Source organism: Hordeum vulgare, chromosome 7H (assembly GCF_904849725.1).
Source record: "Hordeum vulgare subsp. vulgare chromosome 7H, MorexV3_pseudomolecules_assembly, whole genome shotgun sequence".
NCBI classification, from domain to species: domain Eukaryota; kingdom Viridiplantae; phylum Streptophyta; class Magnoliopsida; order Poales; family Poaceae; genus Hordeum; species Hordeum vulgare.
This window is the reverse complement of record NC_058524.1, coordinates 9,357,216-9,380,855: the sequence shown is the minus strand read 5'-3', so window position 1 is coordinate 9,380,855 and position 23,640 is coordinate 9,357,216. Positions and strand designations below refer to the sequence as shown.

The 23,640-nt window shown below is 42.6% G+C and overlaps 1 protein-coding gene and 1 pseudogene across 1 annotated transcript; both read right to left on the bottom strand.

Moving 5' to 3' along the window:
* Positions 1 to 700, bottom strand: LOC123411788 (avenin-like b3). Its single transcript, XM_045104751.1, has one exon. It carries the CDS (start codon positions 608 to 610, stop codon positions 131 to 133), a length of 480 nt encoding a protein of 159 aa, XP_044960686.1. The 5' UTR covers positions 611 to 700; the 3' UTR covers positions 1 to 130.
* Positions 701 to 3,192: 2,492 nt separating this feature from the next.
* On the bottom strand, positions 3,193 to 8,480 carry LOC123407992 (annotated as a pseudogene).
* Between the last annotated feature and the right edge of the window lie 15,160 nt (positions 8,481 to 23,640).

Sequence of the window (23,640 nt, the reverse complement as noted above, 5' to 3'; positions counted from 1 at the left end):
AAAAAAAAAGCTCATAGGCTCCACTAAGAAAAGTACTCCTCAGCTCGGATGCATCAATCGACGAGCACTGTCACTCCTATTTTTGCTCATGGCCACGCGATCATGCTAGGCACTTTTATTTTTCCTACCACTACATTGATTGACAAAACCGTCCACCGCTACATCTGGCCATAGGGATGTCATGGCGATTGCAGTATGCCGGGACATACACGTTGCACATCGACGGCAAGGTCTGAAGCGACATCTTCATTATCTCAAGCGGAGCTTGGGGCTGCGGCTGCGGCTGCGGCCGCGTGATAGCTTGAGAAACGATGTGGATGGTCTGGCACCTGAACTGCTCCGGGATATGTGCTAGCTGCTGGCAGCACTGGTGTCGCATTATATGGCAGCTGCTAAGTTGCCACATACGTGACTGGACAAATGGCAATGTCATTGTGTTGCACTGGCCCCGCAAGAATTCCACGGATGGGTCCATCTGTTGCCGCCATTGTTGCCATGGTTGTTGTTGCTGCTGAGATTGTCCGGAGCCCTGGCTACAGGTAGTGTCCAGCTGCGCAACAGTGTTGGTCTCTGTGAGGGTGAGGAGAGCGAGGATGAACGAGGTCTTCATGATGGCCGGTTGCCAGTTTTCTTTGAAATATAAGAGCGTCTAGATCACTACTTATATATATTTTGATTGAAGGATGATAGATGAGGATCTTCATTGTATTCTATTTATAGCTATAAGCATGGCATGATTTGCTGCATCCCATTCCTTTCCTAGATAGCTCTGGTAAAGTGTCCGTTTTGTTTTCCTTTTCTAACTGATCATTTGGTATGATTGTGTTAGGTGGTGCTACAATTCTTATCTTGGATGATCATCAAATATACCTTTTGGCACATATTATCTGGCTGTCATGCAACATGGGTAATCCATATGACTCATCGGTCATCACTTTACATGCCCAGCATAGATCAGCATAGATCCAGGTTTCATCCTTTTGTGAAACCCATTTTGTAATCTTGTATACTACCTTATATCACAAATAACTGATGTTTTAGACAAGCCTTTATCAAACGTTTTAGAACTTTGACTATGAGTAGCACTTTAAAAATCATATGTAAATACATAACTCAGATTGTATGGCTTGTTGGTTCTCTCCCGTTTAATTACTTGGGCATCCCTATTCATCGTCGGAAACTCACTAATAATTAAGGAATCGAAGAGTATAGAGGATCGGTTTGAAAAAGTACTAAATTGCTGGAAGTGTAGGCTTATGTCTTATAGAGGCCGACTGGTGTTGATAAATTCAGTATTAACAAGTTTGCCTATGTTTTTATTATGATTCTTTAAAATACCAGTAGGGGTACGGAAAAGACTAGATTTCTATCGATCCAGGTTTTTTTGGCAAAGTGATGATAGTAAAATGAAATATGGACCGGCTAAATGAGAGATGATGTGCAGACCCAAAGAGCAAGGTGGGTTAGGGATTGAGAATTTACAAATTAAAAATAAATGTCTATTGAGCAAATGGCTATTTAGATTATCAGTGGAGACAAAAGGTACATGGGTACAAATTCTACGCAATGCAATCTAAAACCTTGGCTCAAGTTAGAGTGAAACCTTCAGATTCACCATTCTGAAAAGGCTTAATAAGAACATAGGAAGCTTTTTTCCACAAAGTGAAGTTTCACATTGGAAATGGTAACATAACCAGGTTTTGGGAAGATACGTGTTTAGGAGAGTCGCCTCTAACCACACAACATCCGGCTTTATATGATATTGTATAACGTAAGGATTCTTATGTTACTACAATTATGCAAGCAGTTCCTCTTAACATTCAATTTAGGAGATCTCTGGTGGGCGAAAGTTGGAATTCGTGGCTCCATCTAGTCCGTCGATTGAAGGAAGTTCATTTGTCGGACCAACCACACACAATTCATTGGAGATTAACTACAAGTGGTAGGTTCTTAGTGAAATCAATGTATCTAGACCTTATCAATGCCGGAATAAACTTCTCCACACATATGGAAAATTAAAGTACCATTCAAGATTAAGATTTTCATGTGGTTTGTCCACAAAGGAGTGATAATTACGAAGGATAACTTGGTTAAACAAAAATGGGTTGGTAATACTAGATGTTGCTTTTGTGATCATAACAAGACTATTAAACACCTCTTTCTCGAATGCCCTTTGGCAAGACTTCGATGGAGTACTATTCATATAGCTTTCAACATTACTCCTCCAATGAGTATGAACACGTTATTTGGGACGTGGCTCAATGGAGTAGATATCATCACAGCTAGACACATTCGAGTAGAAATTTGTGCCATGCTTTGGGCTATATGAAATTGGAGAAGTGATATCATATTTAACAAGAAGAAACATCTACAGAGCTACTGCTTGGATCCGTATGTGATCGTTACTCACGCCTGCGGAGTCCAGAAAGATTATGGTTATTGGGTGCAGCCGGTGGGAGAAGGTAGCACTCAATATATTCAACCGATATGGATGGCAGCATACTAATAGGCTAGGTGTTTAGTCATCATAATCTATCGTTATTCGGCCGTTGGTGGCATGTAATTTTCCCTATTTTTGTGAGACCTTATTGGTCCCGTTGGGGGTTGCACTTGTTTTGAACAGCTTTGTTAATAAAATGGCAGCATGAAGTAATCCTCCTTTTAAAAAAAATCAACTTTTAAGGGCTGGCCTCAACTCCATACTTATTGTGGAACTTATAGTTTGTAATCTTGACTGCTGTTCAGCTAGATCATATCAACAAGATTTGCATCAAGTACTTGTTCTTCATTACATTTAACGGTTTCTTGGAACGGTCTCGTGCTACTGTATAAATTACTAGAGCATGACATGATTGATAAAATCCCCCGTTTATATATTGTCTTGGATCTATGCTCTCATGCTATGGAACTAAAATTATTTTAACTCAAGTCTTCGCAGCTAGAACCATCGTCCCATTAAGCCCTTTGTCCAAATTCTCTTGTTCAGTGGGTTGCACTGAGCCAGGCCTAGCATAAAAACCTGAAGGAAATATCTGAGGTAACGGAAGCCCTACATTTTATTCAGCTTATCGGAGAGATTGATTGAAGACACAATGGAGATGCAACTCGCAAAGGTTGAGACACACCTCATTTCAGTTGTGAGGGGTTCCTACGTTGGCAAGGAGCATCGTCCTCCTCGCTGACATAATACCTTCAAGATTTATGCCACTTGCTCCCCCCTCCCCGTCTTTCCAGGCTCATGCGAAAAAAAGACCGACTCCTCACGTCAACCCCAACAAAGAGTGCTCAATTATCCAGCTGGTTTACCTCCACCCATTTTGGAGGGCTGGTCGACATGTCAAGGTGGTAGTACTGAGCAGCCTGGGCTCATTTTCTCGAAACAGGAAACCATGAGAAGCATATCACCGCAGACCACTAGCCATGGTGTTGCGTACGAGCTTGGGGCCAGGTCACCAACCCACTTACTTATTATCTCCCGCAGACCAAGGTAGGGGGACAACTACAAAGTGTGAATCTTATAACAATCGTCCATGGCGATGAGCTGACCATTGAATTCCACAATATGTTCTATCGATGCATCAGAAAGCTGGAGTTCAGACCAAGTGTCACTTCTGGGTAGCCAATCAAATATGGAGGTTGCAGTACTGACAAGGAGGTGTGAGTTGGGTGATGCAAGGGGAGCCGTCAAAGTGCCAATAAAGTAGAACTCCCTCCCAGACTCAAAATCACCGTTGAATGGTAGACGTGGGGGAGAAATTAAACCTCGAAACGCTGAATACATCAACAATAAGACAATATCCAGCACGGTATCAAATTAGTATACCACAGGAAATGCCAACAAAATACATCTCCTGATAAATTTCTTGAGGAATGGCAGCAAAGGGCAATGTTCTTGTTATTTGGATCAATGACCTCACATGTGTTGTGACATCCTCGACTTTTGCTACAGTAATTATTGTAATTAAGCTACAGTGATCAACCGCTAATGATGCCACGTCATCGAATTCCCATCTCAGACCCGCGTTGATTCGAGTCTGTCCGGATTCCAAATTTGAAAACAAAAGGAAAGTACTTTATAAGTTCGTTATAAATATTAAAGGAATATGTATATGAAAGAGAGATTTAGAAGTATGTATAATAAATTGAAAAAGAAAGTATAATAAAAGAAAGTATTTAAAAAAATAAAATCAATTAGTAAAATAAATAATGAAAGAAAGAAATAATAGAAAAGGGAAAAAGAAAACAAAATAAAACAAAACAAAGCAACAAAAAAAAAAGCAACCCCCACCCCCTGGCCGAGCTGGGCCAAAGGGCCCAGCTGGCCAGCCCACCTCGCCCCACCGGCCCATCCACCCAAACCCTAGAGCCCCTCCTGGGTGCCGCCACCCCCCCTCGCTACTCCCTCCCCTTCCCAGCGCCGCCAGCGCCCCCCCCCCCCTCCCCACTCCCTCGTCTCGGTTCCCCCACCCCCACCGACAACCCCCCCCCCACCACGAGAGGACCCTCCTCTCCTCCGGTGACTCTCTCCCTCCCCCACGCCAAATCTCTCTCCCTCCCCCACGCCCCCCTCCCCCACGCCCCCCTCCCCTGTCGATCCCTCCTCCACCTCTCTCATCCCGTCGCCCCTCCCCTGCTACTCTCCCACCGGCGACCGCCCCCAGCGCCGGCTCGCCCGTGCCCCTCCTCTCCACCTCCTCCCCCTCCCGTCGGGCCCCTCCCGCCGGCGGCCCCTTGGTCACCCCGCCGGCACCGGCGCCCCCCCCCCTCACGGCCTCCTCCTCCCCCGGCGAGCCCCTCGGCCTCCTTCTTCCCGCGGCGAGCCCCGACCCCCCCTCGGTCCTTCTTCCCGCGGCGAGCCCCGGCCCCCGTCGGCCTTCTCCCGCTCGGTCCGGGAGGGACCGGGCAGGGAGACGTCATCACCTCGTCGGATCCGGCCGGCTCCCCCTCGCCGGCACGTCACCACCATCATCACCGTCCCCTTCACCACCGGAACCACGCCGTCTCCTCCGCCCCTTCCCGCGAACTCCGGCTTCATCGGGCCGTCTCGTCACCGTCGGTGAGCCCCTCCTCGGGCTCCTCCCACCGTGTCGATCTCCTCACCGTCCCGGTTCCGTTCCGGCAAACGGGACCTCGATCCGTCGACGGTAGACTCCGGTAGGAGGATTCGAACTTTCGGTTCTTCTAGGTGGAGTTAGCACAGAGTTGTTCTATGTGTGTTAACAGAGAGAGAGAGAGAGATGAGTGTTGAGAGAGAAAAGAAATAAAAATAAATGATGTATTAGATGCGTATGTATGTATGTATGTATGTATGTATGAGATGTGATGTATGTATTTGTGTATATGGATATTTAGAGGAATACGGTATTTGCACGGTTAGGTATCTAATAATAAAAAGATGAGTAAATGGCCTGGGGTCACTTACCGGTGGGGCCAATGCACCCGCTGTCTATGACAGGGAGGCCCCACGCGATAGTTAATATAAAAAAATAGAAATAATGTTTTTATTAAATAAATAAATAAATAGATATATTAGTTAAATTAATTAATTAGAATAATTAGAGTATGACACGCGGGTCCCCCACTAAATTAATCTGATTAATTAATATTTAATCTTAAATAAAACTTGTGTCTATGACGTTCGGGACCCGCTGGTCAGTTGACCAGTCAAATGTTGATGTCAGCCTGACATCGCGATGATGTCATAATAGGATTTTATTAAATCTTTTAAATCTGTTTTTAATTCCTAAATAATTAATAAAACTTTGAAAATTAATATAAAATAATCCGTAAGTCAGATCGAAATATTTTCAACATGAAAGTTGATCAGCAAAGCGAGACGAACCCGGATACACGGCCCGTTCGTCTGTCACGCGTCCCTAGCATAGAAAACTTGGAACGTTTCCATCGTTTCGAGTATAACCGGTAGTAGCCCGAGACCCGGAAAATATCGTCAGATATTCTTCCGACCCGTCTATGACGGATGTTGCTGCGTTAGTTCATGTCTAGCCTGCATCTTGCCATGTCATGTTTTGTGTTGCATCGGTGCTATTATTTATTGTTTCTTCCCCCTCTTCTTACCGGTAGACCCCGAGACTGACGCTGCTGCCGGGTACATCTACGACCCTGCCGATCAGTCCTTTGCCGCAGAGCAGCAAGGCAAGCAAACTCCCCTTGATCATTCCTATATCGCCTATGTCTTTCTTCCTACTGCTTGCATTAGTATTTTGCTACTGTTGTAGTTAGCTCCTATATCTGATGCATAGCCTATTTTTGATAAATTGCTACTTTCAGTCCTGTACTTTAAATATGCTTAGTATAGGTGGAGCAGTCATCCCCTCACACCCCGTAGTTCAGTTGCCCCGCTTGTTTTCTAATCTCGATCTCTGATCGACGAGCCAGACCCGACACATCACATTCACCCCCTTTGTTGTACGACGCTACAGAGATACTATCGGGTACCGAGGGTGACACCTCGCTAAGTACTCCTGATGATATCTCTGTAGTATAGCTAGTCGGTCGTGGTTATCGAGGGTGATTCCTCTTTCACCATTCCCGATGACGTCTCTGTCGTGCCACCCCGCGAGCGTGGGACCCCCGAGGGTGATTCCTCTAAGCCCACCTTGACGGGTACATCGTTCGGAATCCAACGAGGGTGATACCTCGGATTCCCCCAATGTTACAACCACACAGTTACTCAACCATGTTACTGGGATCTTCGGTGATTAGTTGTAAGACGGGTGGATTCCCGTGAGACTGTGTTGCTGGCCTAATTAAAATGCTAATGGATTTGGGTATTTGATCTGGGTTGGTCGGAGACCTTTTCGCACTAACCGGCTACGCAGGAAGAATTATGGGTACTCGTCGTCGCGGTAACAGCCGAAGCTTTTCAGATGCCAGCAATGTAGCGGCGCGCGCCCGAGTGGTCCCGAGATGCATCGCGCTTGTGATTAAGGGATGCTAGGACTGACGTCGGCCGCCCACGCCACGTGCAGGAGCGTGAAGGGGAACTGGGCCCACGAACCCTTTGTGCTTAGGATTTAGACCGGCGGGCTGGCCTCTCTGATTAGTCTTAGGTGGGGCTGCGACGTGTCGATATTCCGAGGCCGGGCAGGACCCAGAAAAGTATGTCCGGCCAGAGTGTTATCGAGCGTGACGGGACATGTCGTGCACCCCTGCAGGGATGAAAATTAACTATTCAGATAGCCGTGTCCACGGTTACAGGACGATTTGGAGTTGTGCCCCGATCTTTTACAACTACAATTGTTACTTAACTGGAGTTAGTTTGCCTCGGGATTGCTTCCTCGCAGGGAGTCGAGGGAGGATCTTTAGGTGTGACCTCACTTTAATATTGCTGCAACAATATGACTATTTATGTTTTACCCCTGTTCTACTCTCGTCTGTTGCTGCAAGACCCTGAGGATGCTAGTCTTCGATAGGACTAGGCCTTCTCTCTCTATTCTCGCATTGCTGCAGTCAGTCCACATATAAACCCCCTTCTTTGATACTGATGCATAATTAGAATAGTTCTGATGTAAGACTTGCGAGTACTTTGGATGAGTACTCACCGCTGCTTTGCTTCCCCCTTGTCCCCTTGATCCGTTTGCTGCGACCAGATGATGGAGCCCAGGAGATGGAGGTCCCCGCCGCCGACGACTGCTACCCCGACGGTGCCTACTACTACGTGGAGGCCGCTGATGATCAGGAGTAGTTAGGAGGTTCCCAGGCAGGAGGCCTCGCCTCGTTCGATCGTTGTATCTTTTGTGCTAGCCTTCTCTAAGGCACCCCATGTTTTATGTCTGTACTCAGATATTTGTTGCTTCCGCTGACTCGTGTGTTTATCGAGCTTTCGTATTCTAGCCCTCGAGGCCCCTGGCTTGTAATATGAAGCTGATGTTATTTTATTTGTGTCTAGAGTTGTGTTGTGATATCTTCCCGTGAGTCCTTGGGTTTGGTCGTACGCATTTGCGTGTATGATTAACGTACGATTAAGCCGAGGGCGTCACATGTGTGTAGCTCGTGATGATCATTGTTAGATGGGAGATTAGGAGCTTCAACACATGCATTGAATTGGACGAGGAGAGCAGGAAATCCGGTGCAAAAGGTATATTTGTTTGGGTATGAGCATAATGCAGCACCCCAAGAGCGACATGATGCCGTGAAGAAAAGAACATCATGGCAGACCCTGCCAGCGTAGGGACGGAGTTTAGCGGGCCATCTCGAAGGTCTATCCAACCATGGATCCCGAGCACAACAGGTTGTGTGAACGCAGAGGCAACACATAGTTTGCTAGGGTTGCACACAACCCCTCCCCTCCAGTGCGCCCCTAGTTGGCTTGCCGATGAGGAGGGATGGACGCCTCGTTTTTTTATAATCTTGTTCTTTTTAAATTTTGCTTCTTCAAAATAATTTAGAATATTAAAAAGTTCCAAATTTAAAAAAATGAATAGTACAAAATAACGTGATTTCAAGATAGTGAACATTTTACGAATTTGAATGAACGTTTTCCAATAATGTTGAAAAACAGTTATTTGATAAACAAATTACAATTGGATGAATTGTCTTTTGAACTTAATAAACAAAACTATATTCAAGATTTTTTTAGAAAAAAAGATGAACAAATTTTGAATTCTGTGAACAAATTTCAAAATGCACAACATTATCTGAAATCGATGAACAAATTTTAAATTTAATGAATATATTTTTGACTTCAATGCTCTTTAATTTTGATGCATTTTTAATATGATGATCTGTTAATTTATTTTCATGATAAATTCTTATTTGTTGAACATTTTTATACATTGATGAATATATTTTGAATTCGATGAACACCAAACTTTTCATGAATTTGGAATGAAAATTTGCAAAAAAAAAAGGAAAACTCACAGAATAAAAAGGAGAATAGAAAAAAATAAGAAAAACAGGAAATATAAAAAAGAACTACAAAATCAAAAATAGGGTATGGTACAGCTCATACGTGGACATTGTTTTGGAACCAACAAAAGTTTTAAAATTCTTGAATAATTTTCAATTTTCGTCGACTTTTTGAAAATTTATTAACATGCTTTGATATTGTGTACTTTTTCACATTTCTATTTTTTTGCGAATCAATTTCGCCCAATTTTTTCATCGAATTTAAAAATGTTCTTGAATATACAAAAATGTTCTAAATTCAGAAATTGTACAAAAAATTCAAATATTGCACATCAGACTACAAAATGTCAAATATTGCACAACAGACTTAAAAATGTCAAAATTTTCTCATAAAATTCAAGATATGTTTATCAGTTTAAAAAAGTCAACAAATTATAAAAAAAAGTTAATTCTTTTGAAATTATGAACTTTTTTAATTCAAAAAAGTTTTTTGATTTCGCTGTAGTTTTTTTGAATCCAGGAGCATTTATCGTTTCCCAAACCATTTTTCTAAATAATGATTTTTTTCCGAATTTGCGAAAAATTCACAATTTTAGCTTTTTCGAAATCTCGAATTAGTTTTACAATGGAGAAAAGTTTAAAAATAAGCTAAGCAACCCCTCCCTCCTGTGCGTCCCTACAGGGCTGGCCCATGAGTAGGGATGGCCGCCTTGAGTTTTTTTAATTTTTGTTCTTTTAAAAAATTTCTTCTTCAAAATAATTCAGAATTTGAAAAAGTTCACGATTTCAAAAAAAGTGAATTGTACAAAATAACGTGCTTTCAAGAACTTATTTCTTTAGGCGAATTCATATTATGAGCATTTCTAATAATGATGAAAAACATTATTCGATGAATAAATTTTCACTTGGCCAAATTATCTATTGAACTTAATAAACAAAACAATATTCAATATTATTTTTAGAAAAAATAGGAAAAAAATTGAGTTCTGCGAACAAATTTAAAAAATGAAAAACATTATTAGAAATTGATGAACACATTTTGACATTCATGAATATATTTTGCACTTCATGATTTTAAATTTTTATGCATTTATAATATGATGGTACATTATTTAAATGTTATGATAATTTTGGATTTGTTGAACATTTTTATACATTGATGAATATTTTTTGAATTCGATGAAAACAAAATCTTTCTTTAATTTGGAAAGGAAATTTGCAAAAAAAGGAAAACTGAAATAATAAAAAGGAGAACAGAAAAAGGAATTGAGAAAAACAGGAAAAATAAAAAAGAATAAAGATACAAAATGAAAAGTAGGATAAGGACCAGCCCATACATGGACATTGTTTTGGAATCAAGAAAAGTTTTTCAATTCATGAATACTTATAAATTTTCGAGAATTTATGGAAAATTGATTAACATGCTTTGACATTGTGTACTTTTTCACATTTCTATTTTTTGAGAATTCATTTTCAATTTCGCCCAATTTGTTTATGGAATTTAAAAATCTGCTCGAATATACAAAAATGTTCAAAAATTCAGAAACTTTACATAAAATTCAAATATTGTACATCAGACTTAAAAATGTCACCAAAATTCAAAATGTGCTCATCAAATCAAATTATGTTTATTAGATTTCAAATCGTAAACATTTATGACTTTAGAAAATGTTTTCAATTTTGCTGTAAATATTTGGATTCCAGGATCATTCATCGTTTCCCAAACAATTTTTCTAAATCATGAATTGTTTTTTGAATTTGTGACAATTTCACAATTTGTATCTTTTTCAAAATCTCGAGTTAGTTGTACAATGGAGAACAGTTTAAGGAAAGCTAAACAAAAATATTCCCACTTTCCCGCCTTACACATGGGCCGTCCCAAGAGGAAGCGCATGGGAACTACGGTCGCGCTTCCTGAGTAGGTGGCGCGTACGACATTTTATATTTACCGCCACAGGCGTCTGTTAGCGTGTATTTTTTATTAACTGGTGCTTGTGGCCATTGTTAAGGAAATCGGTAACTGATTGTTGCTCGGTCGGCTTGGGAGTAGGGATTAATGGGTGAATCATCCTATTAACTGGAATAATTGGTCGTCCATTAATTTATAGATTAAATAGGAACATGTGAACATATTCTGGTTTTTTAATGTATTATATCCTACTCTCATGCTCTCAACTATGAGATATACCATGATACGGTACTATTTGATCAAATACTAGATATTGAGAAGTGAGAGGAGGATGGGAGAGGTTACCTGCCAAAAATTTGGGCCTTTTCGCCCCACGAGTTAGTAGGGCAACTGTGATTAATCGGCCTAACAACCTATTATTTGGTTTGACATGTCATTTAATCGTCTTGACATCCCATTTAATCAGCCTGAGAAGCCATTTAATCAGCATGATAAGTTAACACGGTGAATATGTGTTATTCGAATCGGCCACCCAACAAGTAGCGATTAATTGACCCATTAACTGATTAATCGGATTAATTCTTGAACAATGCGTGTGGCGTTCGTAAATGGACCGGTCCATCTAAGCATTGGTTGAATATATTTTTTTTCAAAAAATATATGAACTTTTTTAAATATTGATGAATTTTCTTAATTCTCAGTGAATATGTTTTAAGATTGATGAACTTTAATCTGAAAATCGATGAACCTTCTTGAAAATATTCAATTTCAATGAGCCTTTTTGAATATTTATGAATCTTTTAGAAATTTTATAAACATCTTGGTGAAAACAGATCATTTTTTATCAAAATTGATGAACATTTTTAAGATTTATGAACTTTTTTTAGTACAATGAACTTTTTTAAAACATTACATGAAGTGTTTTGAATTTTTATAAAAAATTCAGAATTTATTGAAGTTTTTTGAAAAATAGTGAACTTTTACCCAATTGGATGAACATTTTTTTCAATTTCAATGAACGTTTTTTCAAATTGAAGAACCTTTTTCAAAACTGATGAACCTTTTTTAAAGATATGATTTTGTTTTTCAAAAGGATGAAACTTTTGCTTTAAATTTGTAAGAATTTGTTCTTTAAATTTTTTTATTGATAAATAAAAAATATTGGCGTTTTTTGTAATAAATCAAAAAAAAACTTGGCAGCATGCTAGTGGTCCGCCCCATGCGAGCGACGCTGCAGGCGTCAGATTATTAACAGGGGCTTGTGGTGCTGCATAGGAGCTTCGGGCACGTACAGTGCTAAATAGGAGGTCCCATACACGACGGGGGAATCCTAGCGCGCTAGTCGCGTGTTTTTGTAGTGGCGATCCAATTTATGGATTTCGTCCCAACCGGTTTTGGGAAGGTTATTTTCTTATTTTTCCTTTATTTATTTTTATTCTGTTTTATTTTTATTGTTTTACTTTCTTTTCTATTCGGTTTTTATTTTCATTGTTGTTATACAAATTGCCGAATATATTTATTTTTTGAGGAAAAAATAAAATCGTAAATGTATCTAAAGTGCAGCAAATGTTTTCAAAATCATGAACTTTTTCAATACTCTTTTATACGTTAACGTTTTTAGTAATTACTAAAATTTATAAAATTAGCAAATATTTTATGGAAATAGTGAACATTTTCTAAGATATTGAAAATTCTTTCAAAACATGAACATTAACAATTTCACGAATAATTTTCGAAATCCTGAACATATTTTGAATTATAAACAATTTTTTAATTCATTACCATTTTGTAATTTGTTAACCTGTTTGAAAAATCCGGCACATTATCTTAAATCTTGAACATTTTTGGAATTCACGAAAAAGATATCATGAAAACATTTAAATTGATGAACTTTGTTTTCCAAATTCAGGAACATTCTTTTAAACCATGATTTTTTTTAATTGTCAAACATTCGTTTTGAAACCGTGAACATTATTTGAATTTTGCATCTTTTTATTGAAATTTGAAACTTTTTTATATCCCGAATCATTGGGAAAAAAGGAAAAAAAAACAAAGGTAATGGGGGCGTGCCCCGCACATGGGTTGGCCCAGATGGCGCGCAGGGGAGAGGGGGTGCGTGCACGGGTTGCCGAATGGGAGGCGGAGACTCTGCTCGAAGAGCATGGTCGTTGTTGCAGGCCACCGGATCATTCGTCCTCTCCTGTTTCGCATCTTTATTGATCGAGACTTAGTCATGGTCTCACTTTTCGTTTAGCGAGGAACTGGAAAACTATGTGTGGATTTCTGGCTGCTGATTGCTTCAGTTGGTTTACAAGTGTGGCCCTCTTATGGCTCTCTTATGCTCATGTTATTGAACATCAGATCATACTTATACATAGGGTTGGCATAGCTAAAGACAATTACAATATGTTGTTGTACAGAATGTCATGTTGAAGTCGTTATGATTGGGTTGAAATTGCACCGATTCACATGTAAAAGCACAAAAAGGAAGCGACTCATAAAATGGCTTAGGAAAATGGAGCTCTTGCACATTTTCATTGTTAATAATAATATATCTATACCTATAATTCAACCCTGAACCCGAGCTTGGATGCATCCGTTGAACAGTAAAATAAAAAATAATAAAAATAATTTTTAAAAACGATTTGTTTCTGGTAAAAGGTGCATGTGTGCACAATGTTGGTGGCAAATTTCAGAGCATTTGGGCATTTGAGCAGTTCTCGGCAAAAAAGACAAAATCAAGTTGAAACAGTGCAAAATAGTAAACTTTTTCACACACCCTGTTTTTATCTTTTTTGCTGAGAGCTTCTTAGATATCCAAATGTTCTCAAATTTGGCATGCACATCACGCATTCAATCATCTCTCATCACAAAAAAATATAGAATTGTTTTAACTTTTCTAGTATTTTAAATGATTTTATTGTTCATGTCCGGGATCCTATCTATACTTCCATCTCCTGAAAGAAAAATCGTAGGGTTGTGGCACCGGTTTCCGACTTGCCTCCATTGGACATGGTGGCACTCTAGGCCCTCGAAAGGAGCCAGCATTTATCACTACATCCCTATAGGCTACCATATTTGATTCCTTTGTGTTGAAATTGTTGTTGATCTATGATATTGCTAGGTTTGAATCACCTCAGACCTCTAGATGTTGGATTCCCATGTATACCGCCATCCAAAGTCCATGGAGCAGGGCTTCATATTCCAGTGCTTTGTTGGAATCCGTGTACAAAATATGAAATACACATTTCATGGCATCCCTAGTAGGCGAGATTAGAACTACCCGTACTCCGAGCCCAGCAAGCATTTTTAAACCATCGTAGTACATGATCCAGTTTGAGTAAACCACATGCTCTTTAGGGAGTTGGCCTTAGTCCATTCGGCAATGGAATCAGCCAACACTGCGAACTTGATAGCCTGACGTGGTTGTTACAAGATTTCAATGGGAAGGAGTTCAACTGGCGACTGGGCTATACGTCCGGTGGCATCTCGGTTTTTTATGGTGTCGTTGAGTGGCATCTCGGAAGCCACTATTATTGAGCACTCCTGAAAGTAGTGGCATAGTTTTTGAGAAGCCATAAACACAGCGTAAGCTATTTTCTATTAGCGTGGATACCTCGTTTTACATGGGCTTAGCGCCTCAGGAATGTGGTAAACAGGTCGTTGCACCATAAATTTGTGCCCTCCATGTCGCGCTCAACAACGAGGATGGCGTTGACAACCTCGTTGGTTGTCAAAATTTGTGGTAGCATCGGCTCACTCGGGTGAGGGGCTGCCAAGACAAGATTTGAAGCTAGAAGTGCTTCGATTTCTTCCAAGGTTGTGCTAGCCTAAGTTGTCCCATTGAAGCCCCTAGTCTTCTTTAGCAACCGGTATAGAAGGTGCCTTCTCCCCGAGGCGAGATATGAACCGACTCAGGGAAGCGACGCATCCTGCCAATTGATACGTCCATTTTGCATCATGCTTTCATGTTGATATTTATTGCTTTTTGGGTTGTTATATTACTTGTGGTACGATATTTATGCCTTTTCTCTCTTATTTTGCAAGGTTTATTTGAAGAGGGAGAATTCAGGCAGCTGGAATTCTGGACTGGAAAAGGAGCAAATCCTAGTCCACTATTCTGCACATCTCCAAATGCCGTGAAACATTACGTGGATTTTTTCTGGATTATATAAAAAATACTGGTCGAAAGAACTACCGGAGGGGGGCTGCCAGGGCGCCACAAGCCCTGACACCGCCACCCCCCTGGTGGCGGAGTGGGGGCTTGTGGGCTCCCTGACGGCCCACTAGCCCCCCTCTTTTGCTATATGAAGCATCCTGGTCCAGAAAAAATCAAGAGGGAGCTTTTTCGTGGTTTCACCGTCACCACGAGGCGGAACTTGAGCAGATCCAATCTAGAGCTCCGACAGGACGATCCTGCTGGGGAAACTTCCCTCCCAGAGGGGGGAATCGTCACCATCGTCATCACCAACACTCTTCTCGTCGGAGGGGAGGCATCTTCATCAACATCTTCATCAACACCATCTCCTCTCCAATCCCTAGTTCATCTCTTGTAACCAATCTTCATCTCGCGACTCCGATTGGTACTTGTAAGGTTGCTAGTAGTGTTGATTACTCTTTGTAGTTGATGCTAGTTGGATTACTTGGTGAAAGAGTTTATGTTTAGATCATTGATACTATTCATTACACCTATGATCATGATTATGATTATGTTTTGTGAGTAGTTACTTTTGTTTCTGAGGACATGAGATAAGTCATGTTAATAATAGTCATGTGAATTTGATATTCGTTCGGTATTTTGATATGCTGTATGTTGTCTTTTCCTCTAGTGGTGTTATGTGAACGACGACTACATAACACTTCACCATATTTGGGCCTAGAGGAAGGAATTGGGAAGTAGTAAGTAGATGATGGGTTGCTGGAGTGACAGAAGCTTAAACCCCAGTCTATGCGTTGCTTCGTGAGGGGCTGATTTGGATCCATTAGTTTAATGCTATGGTTAGACTTTGTCTTAATTCTTCTTTTGTAGTTGCGGATGCTTGCGAGAGAGGTTAATCATAAGTGGGATGCTTGTCCAAGTAAGGGCAGTACCCAAGCGCCGGTCCACCCACATATCAAACTATCAAAGTAACGAACGCGAATCATATGAACATGATGAAACTAGCATGACAGAAATTCCCGTGTGTCCTCGGGAGCGTTTTTCCTCCTATAAGAGTTTGTTCAGGCTTGTCCCTTGCTACAAAAGGGATTGGGCCACTTGCTGCACCGCTGCTACTACTTGTTACTTGTTACTTTTTGCTCGATACGTTTCACCTCGCTACACAATCACTTGTTACCGCTACTTTTAGTGCTTGCAGTTATTATCTTGCTGAAATCAGCTTATCAGAGCCTTCTGCTCCTCGTTGGGTTCGACACTCTTATTTTTCGAAAGGACTACGATTGATCCCCTATACTTGTGGGTCATCAAGACTCTTTTCTGGCGCCGTTGCCGGGGAGTGAAGCGCCTTTGGTAAGTGGAAATTGGTAAGGAAACATTTTTATACTGTGCTGAAATTTATTGTCACTTGTCACTATGGAAACTGTTCCTTTGAGGAGTTTGTTCGGGGTATCTTCACCACGAACGGAAGCACGAGGAGTTGCTTCTCAACCTGAGGTACCTACTGAAAATATCTTTTATGAAATTCCTTCGGGTATGCTTGAGAAACTGCTCGCTAATCCTTTCACACGAGATGGATCTTCACATCCAGACTTGCATCTGATCTTTGTAGATGAAGTCTGTGGTTTCTTTAAGCTTCCAGGTTTGCCCGAGGATGAGGTAAAGAAGAAAGTATTTCCTTTATCTTTGAAGGATAAGGCGTTGACATGGTATAGGCTACGTGATGATACTGGATCATGGGGCTACAATCGGTTGAAATTGGAATTTCATCAAAAGTTCTATCCTATGCATTTAGTACATCAAGATCGGAACTTTATTTATAACTTTTGGCCTCGTGACAGGGAAATCATAGCTCAAGCTTGGGGGAAGCTTAAATCAATGCTATATTCATGCCCCAATCATGAGCTCTCGAGAGAAATCATCACTCAAAACTTTTATGCTCGGCTTTCTCATGAAGATCGTACCATGCTTGACACTTCTTGTGCCGGTTCTTTTATGAAGAAGGATACTGATCACAAGTGGAATTTATTGGAGAGAATCAAACGCAACTCTGAAGATTGGGAGCTGGAGGAAGGTAAGGAGTCAGGTATGAATTTCTAGTATGATTGCGTTAAATCTTTTGTTGAGACAAACACTTCTAGAGATTTTAGCACTAAGTATGGACTTGACTCTGAGATAGTAGCTTCTCTATGTGAATATTTTGCTGCTCATGTTGATCTTCCCAAATAGAAGTGGTTTAAATATCATCCTCCTGTAGAAAGCAACATAGCCAAAACCAATCTAGTTGAGGAGAAAGTCATTGCTTTTAGTGATCCTGTTGTTCCTTGTGCTTACACTGAGAAACCACCATACCCTGCTAGGATAAAGGATTATTCTAAAGCTCCAACTGTGATACGTAGGGGTTACATTAGATCACTTGCACCCCCTAGGGAGATTAGAGTTGAACCTAGTGTTGCTATTATCAAAGATCTCTTAGCCGAAGACATAGATGGGCATGTTATCAAATTCTGTGAGGACTCCGCTAGAATTGCTAAACCTCACGCGAAAGACAAACACGGACCTGTAGTTGGCCTGCCCATTGTTTCCGTTAAGATAGGAGATCACTGTTACCATGGTTTATGTGATATGGGAGCTAGTGTTAGTGCAATACCCCATTCTCTATATGATGAAATCAAAGATGAGATTGCACCTGCTGAGTTAGAACCCATTGATGTCACTATTACGCTAGCTAATAGAGACACTATCTGCCCTCTAGGAATTGTGAGAGACGTAGAAGTCCTGTGTGGTAAGACGAAGTATCCTACTGATTTCCTCGTCCTTGGTACTGCACAAGATAGCTTTTGTCCCATCATATTTGGTAGACCCTTTCTCAACACTGTCAATGCTCACATTGATTGCATTAAGCAGACTGTCACTGTTAGTTTCGAGGGTGTGTCTCATGAATTTAACTTCTCCAAGTTTGGAAGACAACCCCATGAAAGAGAGTCGTCTGGTAGGGATGAAATCGTTGCTCTTGCCTCTATTGTCGTACCTCCTACGAATCCTTTAGAGCAATATCTGCTTGAGCATAAAAAAGATATGCATATGGAGGAGAGAGATGAGATAGATAAAATTGTCTTAGAACAATATCCTATTCTCAAGAATAATCTGCCTGTTGAACTGCTTGGGGATCCTCCCCCACCAAAGGGTGATCCTGTGTTCGAGCTTAAACAGTTGCCTGATACTCTTAAGTATGCCTATCTTGATGAGAAGGAGATATGTCCTGTCATTATTAGTGCTCTCCTCTCAGAGGGCGAAGAGAAGAAGTTACTAAAAACTCTGAGGAAGCACCGCGCTGCTATTGGATATACTCTTGATGAATTTAAGGGTATTAGTCCTACTCTATGTCAGCACAAGATTAAAACCGATCCTGACTTTAAACCAGTTGCTGATCATCAAAGGAGATTAAATCCTAAGATGAAAGAGGTCGTTAGAAAAGAAATATTAAAGCTTTTGGAAGCAGGAATCATTTATCATGTTGCTCATAGTGATTGGGTAAGTCCAGTACATTTCGTACCTAAGAAGGGAGGTATCACCGTCGTTCCTAATGATAAGGATGAACTAATCCCACAAAGGATTATTACCGGCTATAGAATGGTGATAGACTTCCGGAAACTGAACAAGGCAACCATGAAAGATCATTATCCTTTGTCGTTCATCGACCAAATGCTAGAAAGGCTATCAAAACACACACACTTCTGCTTTCTAAATGGTTATTCAGGTTTCTCGCAAATACCTGTTGCACAATCTGATCAAGAGAAAACCACTTTCACCTGCCCTTTCGGTACCTTTGCCTATAGACGTATGCCTTTTGGCTTATGTAATGCAGCTGCCACCTTCCAAAGATGTATGATGGCTATATTCTCTGACTTTTGTGAAAAGATCGTCGATGTTTTCATGGATGACTTCTCCGTTTATGGGTCTTCCTTTGATGATTGCCTCAGCAACCTTGATTGAGTCTTACAGAGATGCAAAGAAACCAACCTCGTCTTGAATTGGGAGAACTGCCACTTTATGGTTAATGAAGGTATCGTCTTAGGACACAAAATCTGTGAAAGAGGCATTGAAGTTGATAAGGCTAAGGTTGATGCAATTGAGAAAATGCCTTGCCCCAGAGATATCAGAGGTATACGAAGTTTCCTAGGTCATGCTGGTTTCTATAGAAGGTTCATTAAAGACTTCTCTAAGATTTCTAGGCCTCTTACCAACCTCTTGCAGAAGGATGTTCCTTTTGTTTTTGATGAGGATTGTGAGGAAGCCTTTGAAATACTTAAGAAGGCTTTGATAACCGCACCTATTGGTCAACCACCTGACTGGAACTTGCCCTTTGAAATCATGTGCGACGCTAGTGATTATGTTGTTGGTGTTGTTCTAGGACAAAGAGTTGACAAGAAGTTGAATGTCATTCACTATGCTAGTAAAACTCTAGACAGTGCCCAAAGAAACTATGCCTCTACGGAGAAGGAATTTTTAGCAGTCGTGTTTGCATATGAAAAGTTTAGATCTTATATAGTTGACTCCAAAGTCACTATTCACTTTGATCATGCTGCTATTAAGTACCTTATGGAGAAGAAGGACGCTAAGCCTAGGCTAATCAGATGGGTTCTCCTGCTACAGGAATTTGATTTGCACGTCGTTGACCGAAAGGGTGCTGATAACCCTGTAGCAGATAACTTGTCTAGGCTAGAGAATGTCCTTGATGACCCACTACCTATTGATGAAAGCTTTCTTGATGAGCAATTAAATGTCATCCGCACTTCACTTAGTGCACCGTGGTATCACTACTGGAATTGAGAAATTTGTCGTCTGCCATGCCTTTGCCGTCTGCTGACGCATGGCAAAGATCCTCTTTGCCGTCAGTTGGTACAAAGCAGACGACAAAGAGGTTGCTAATGGCAAAGGTTTTATTTGCCGTCGGCCACCTCTTTGCCGTCTGCTGACGCATGGCAAAGGCCCAGAGGCGAACGGCGAAGAGCACGCAGACGGCAAAGGGGCGCCACCCTAACGGCCAAAGCCCACCCCACCCCACCCACCCCTTTGACGTCTGCCTTCCAGCTTCTGCAGACGGCAAAGGGGCGCTCCCCCTAACGGCACCCAGCCCCCACCCCCGCTCCCCTCGATCTCCTGCCTCTCTCGCGCGCGCCCCTGCCCACTCCAGCGCCGCCGCCACCACCACCTGAGCTGCTCCGACCCACCGCCGCCGCCCACGACCGGAGCTCCCCGCTCCCCTCCTCCCCGCGTCCCTCCTCCCTGCGGCCCTCCTCCTCACGCTCTACCCACCCAAGCGCCGCCGCCACAACCACCGGAACCGCTCCGGCCCACCACCGCCGCCCACGGCCGGAGCTCGCCCTCCCCTCCTCCCCGCGCACCTCCTCCCCACGCCCCTCCTCCCCGCCGCCCAGGGCCGGAGCTCGCCCTCCCCTCCTCCCACTGCCCTCCTCCCACTGCAGGTAAGTTTTTTTTCTTTTTGTCTTTATTTCCTGTTTTTTCTTTTAAATTAGATAGTTAATTTAGATAGTTAGTTTATTTTCTATTTTTCTGTTAAATTGGATAGTTAGTTTTTTTCCGTTTTTATGTGAAATTAGATAGTTAGTTTATTAGGTAGAAAAAGTAGATAGAGAATAAAAAAATAGATGGAAAAAAACTTAGAAGAAAATAAGAGAATAATAAACTAGAAGAAAAAGGAAGAAGAAGAACAAGAAGAAGAAAGAGGAAAGGAGGAGAAAGATAAAAGAAAGAAGAAGAAGAGGAGGAGGAGGAGGAGAAAGAAGAAGAAGAAGAATAATATGATGATCAACAAGAAGAAGAAGAAGAAGAAGAAGAGGAGAGAGGAGAAGAAGAAAGAAAAGGACCCCGACCCCCGGCCCACGACCCCCGACGCCCGACGCCACCAACCCCCGACCCTCGACCCCCGACCTCCGACGCCACTGAGACCCGACTCCCGACCCCCGACGCCCAACACCACTGACCCTCGAACCCCGACTCCCGACCCCCGACTCCACTAACCCCCGACCCCTAATGCCCGACGCCATTGACCCTCGACTCCAGAAGCCACTGACCCTCGACCCTCGACCCCCGACGCCCGACGCCACTGACCCTCGACTCCCGACGCCACTGACCCTCGACCCCCGACCCCCGACGCCCCTGACCCTCGACCCCCGACCCCCTACCCCCGACCCCCGACACCATTGACCCCCAACCCCCGACCCCTGACACCTCTTCGGCCTCTTGTTGACCAAAGAGACCCCAACCCCCGACGCCAGTGATCCTCTACCCCCGACAACACTAACCCCCGACCACCGACACAACTAACCCCCGACCGCCGACGCCACCGACACCCGACACCACCGACCATCAACGCCACCGACACCCGACACCACCGACCATCGACGCCACTAAGCCGACGGGGTCATAATTTTGTAAATTATGAGTTAGGTCACATATTTTCCGATTATGTTAATTATAAAAACATCATATTTGTGTTGATCGGGTGAATTTCAATGTGCAGTTGTTCGACGACCTCCACGTGCGTTGGACGAGCTCCGCCCTTACGTTTGTTGGTGAGCACAAATGACTTCTCCTCCTACCCCCTTAATTTGCTCTGTCCCGGTCTTCGTGCCGATGAAACTTGCTAGCTATAGGTTTCTTCAATCATGAGTATGCGTGACCAGTATGCGTCTCCCGTTCGAAAGGGCGACATCTATAAATATGCATTTCTTTGCATATTTATAACCGCCATCCTTTTGAATTGTCCAACATTATCCATGGACAGTCCGAGTATGTGTAGATTGGGTTTGTTTTCCCGTATGCTATGCTCCGGATCCGATGCGGAATTTCGTCAGTGCCTCCCCTGTTGTTCTCCGGGTACACATCCTCTCTGCTTATTGCCGAGACGTGTATCAGGAGAACAGCGGGGAGTTGCTGCCGAAATTCCGCGTCACATCTGGAGCAGAGCATGGGAAAACGAACCCAGTCTACACATACTCGGGTGGGATTAGGACCTATCTTTACCTATTAGCGTGTAGGTTGCATGGACGTAATAAAACTGACAAACTTGATTAGTGTATGAATATAGATGATGAATTATATATTTATTTCTTGTGCCCCCATAGGTAGCTAGGCAACATGAGTGATCGTGCTTGGATGTACACTGGTCACCCTAGTCAGAAAGACATGACCCATGAATGGTTAACAAAAACCAGGGGGTTTGTGAGAGCCGTATTTGCAAATGGCCAGCATAAAACATGGTGCCCCTGTCCCAACTGCGACAACTGGAAAAAGCAGACAGAGTTTGAAATGGGTAAACACCTGCAGAAGTGGGGTTTTACGCCTAATTATACGGTGTGGACTTTTCATGGTGAGTCTGACCAATGTGCCAGAGCTGACGTGATTCGTCGTCGCACCGACGAGCATGGTACCGGGATTGAAGACATGGTGCAAGACTTCGATGATGCTCGTGATTCGGACGATGAGATGGAGGAATCTGCAAAGGCCTTCTATGAAATGTTGGAGTCTTCAAAACGTCCTCTCCACGAGCAGACCGAGCTTTGTCAGCTGGATGCCATCGCGCAAGTAATGGCTCTGAAGGCTCAATTCAACCTAGGCAGAGAATGCTACGACGCGATGATGACGATATTTGGACGCTTTTTACCCAAAGGCCATGTACTGCCTGCAAACCTGTACCAGTCAGAGAAAATCCTCTGTGTACTTAAGATGCCATATGAGAAGATACATGCCTATGAGAATGGATGTGCCTTATTTAGGCTTGAGTATGCGGCCTTGAACTATTGCCCCATTTGCAATTCTTCCAGGTATATTGTGGTAGACAACGGCATGGGTGAGAAGAATCAGACCAAAATCCCCATTAGTGTTCTTCGATATCTGCCAATCGTACCAAGACTTCAACGTCTTTTCATGGTCGAAGAGACGGCCAAACAGATGACATGGCACAAATTGGGCAAAAGAACCGAACTAGATGCGGATGGGAACAAGATGCTGGTACACACTTCAGATGGTTTTGCGTGGAGGCACTTCGATGCATTACATAAGGATAAATCGAAAGATCCAAGGCAACCTAGAGTTGCCATCAACACGGATGGGTTCAATGTGTATGGTATGACGGCAGCACAATACAGTTGTTGGCCTGTATTTGTCATTCCACTAAATTTGCCACCCGGAGAGATTATGAAAAGAAAGAACATTTTCCTGACGTTGATAATTCCAGGGCCCAACTATCCGGGGAAGAATATGAATGTATACATGCAGCCGCTTAAGGTAGAGTTGCAAGAAGCCTGGGATAATGGGATCAAGACCTACGACGCGGCTACCAAAACAAATTTCAAAATGCATGTGTGGTACATGTACTCGACGCATGATTATCCGACGTTTGCGCTATTCGCTGGCTGGTGTGTGCATGGAAGGTTCCCGTGCACCACATGCAAGGCAGCTCTTCAGTTCCGTTGGCTGCAGGCTGGTCGCAAGTATTCTTGCTTCGACATGCATAGACAATTCCTGGATCCTGACCATAAGTTCAGAAAAGACAAGAAGAATTTCATCAAAGGTAGAGTTGTCAAAAACACTGCACCAGCTACGTTGACAGGCCAACAGACCCTTGATCACTTAAACGCTCTCGAGCCTGATCCTTTGCGTCCAGGATACTTCAAAG

Bases quoted from the DNA above. Each gene is read 5' to 3' on its own strand.
- LOC123411788 (XM_045104751.1), bottom strand. From the start codon at position 610: ATGAAGACCTCGTTCATCCTCGCTCTCCTCACCCTCACAGAGACCAAC.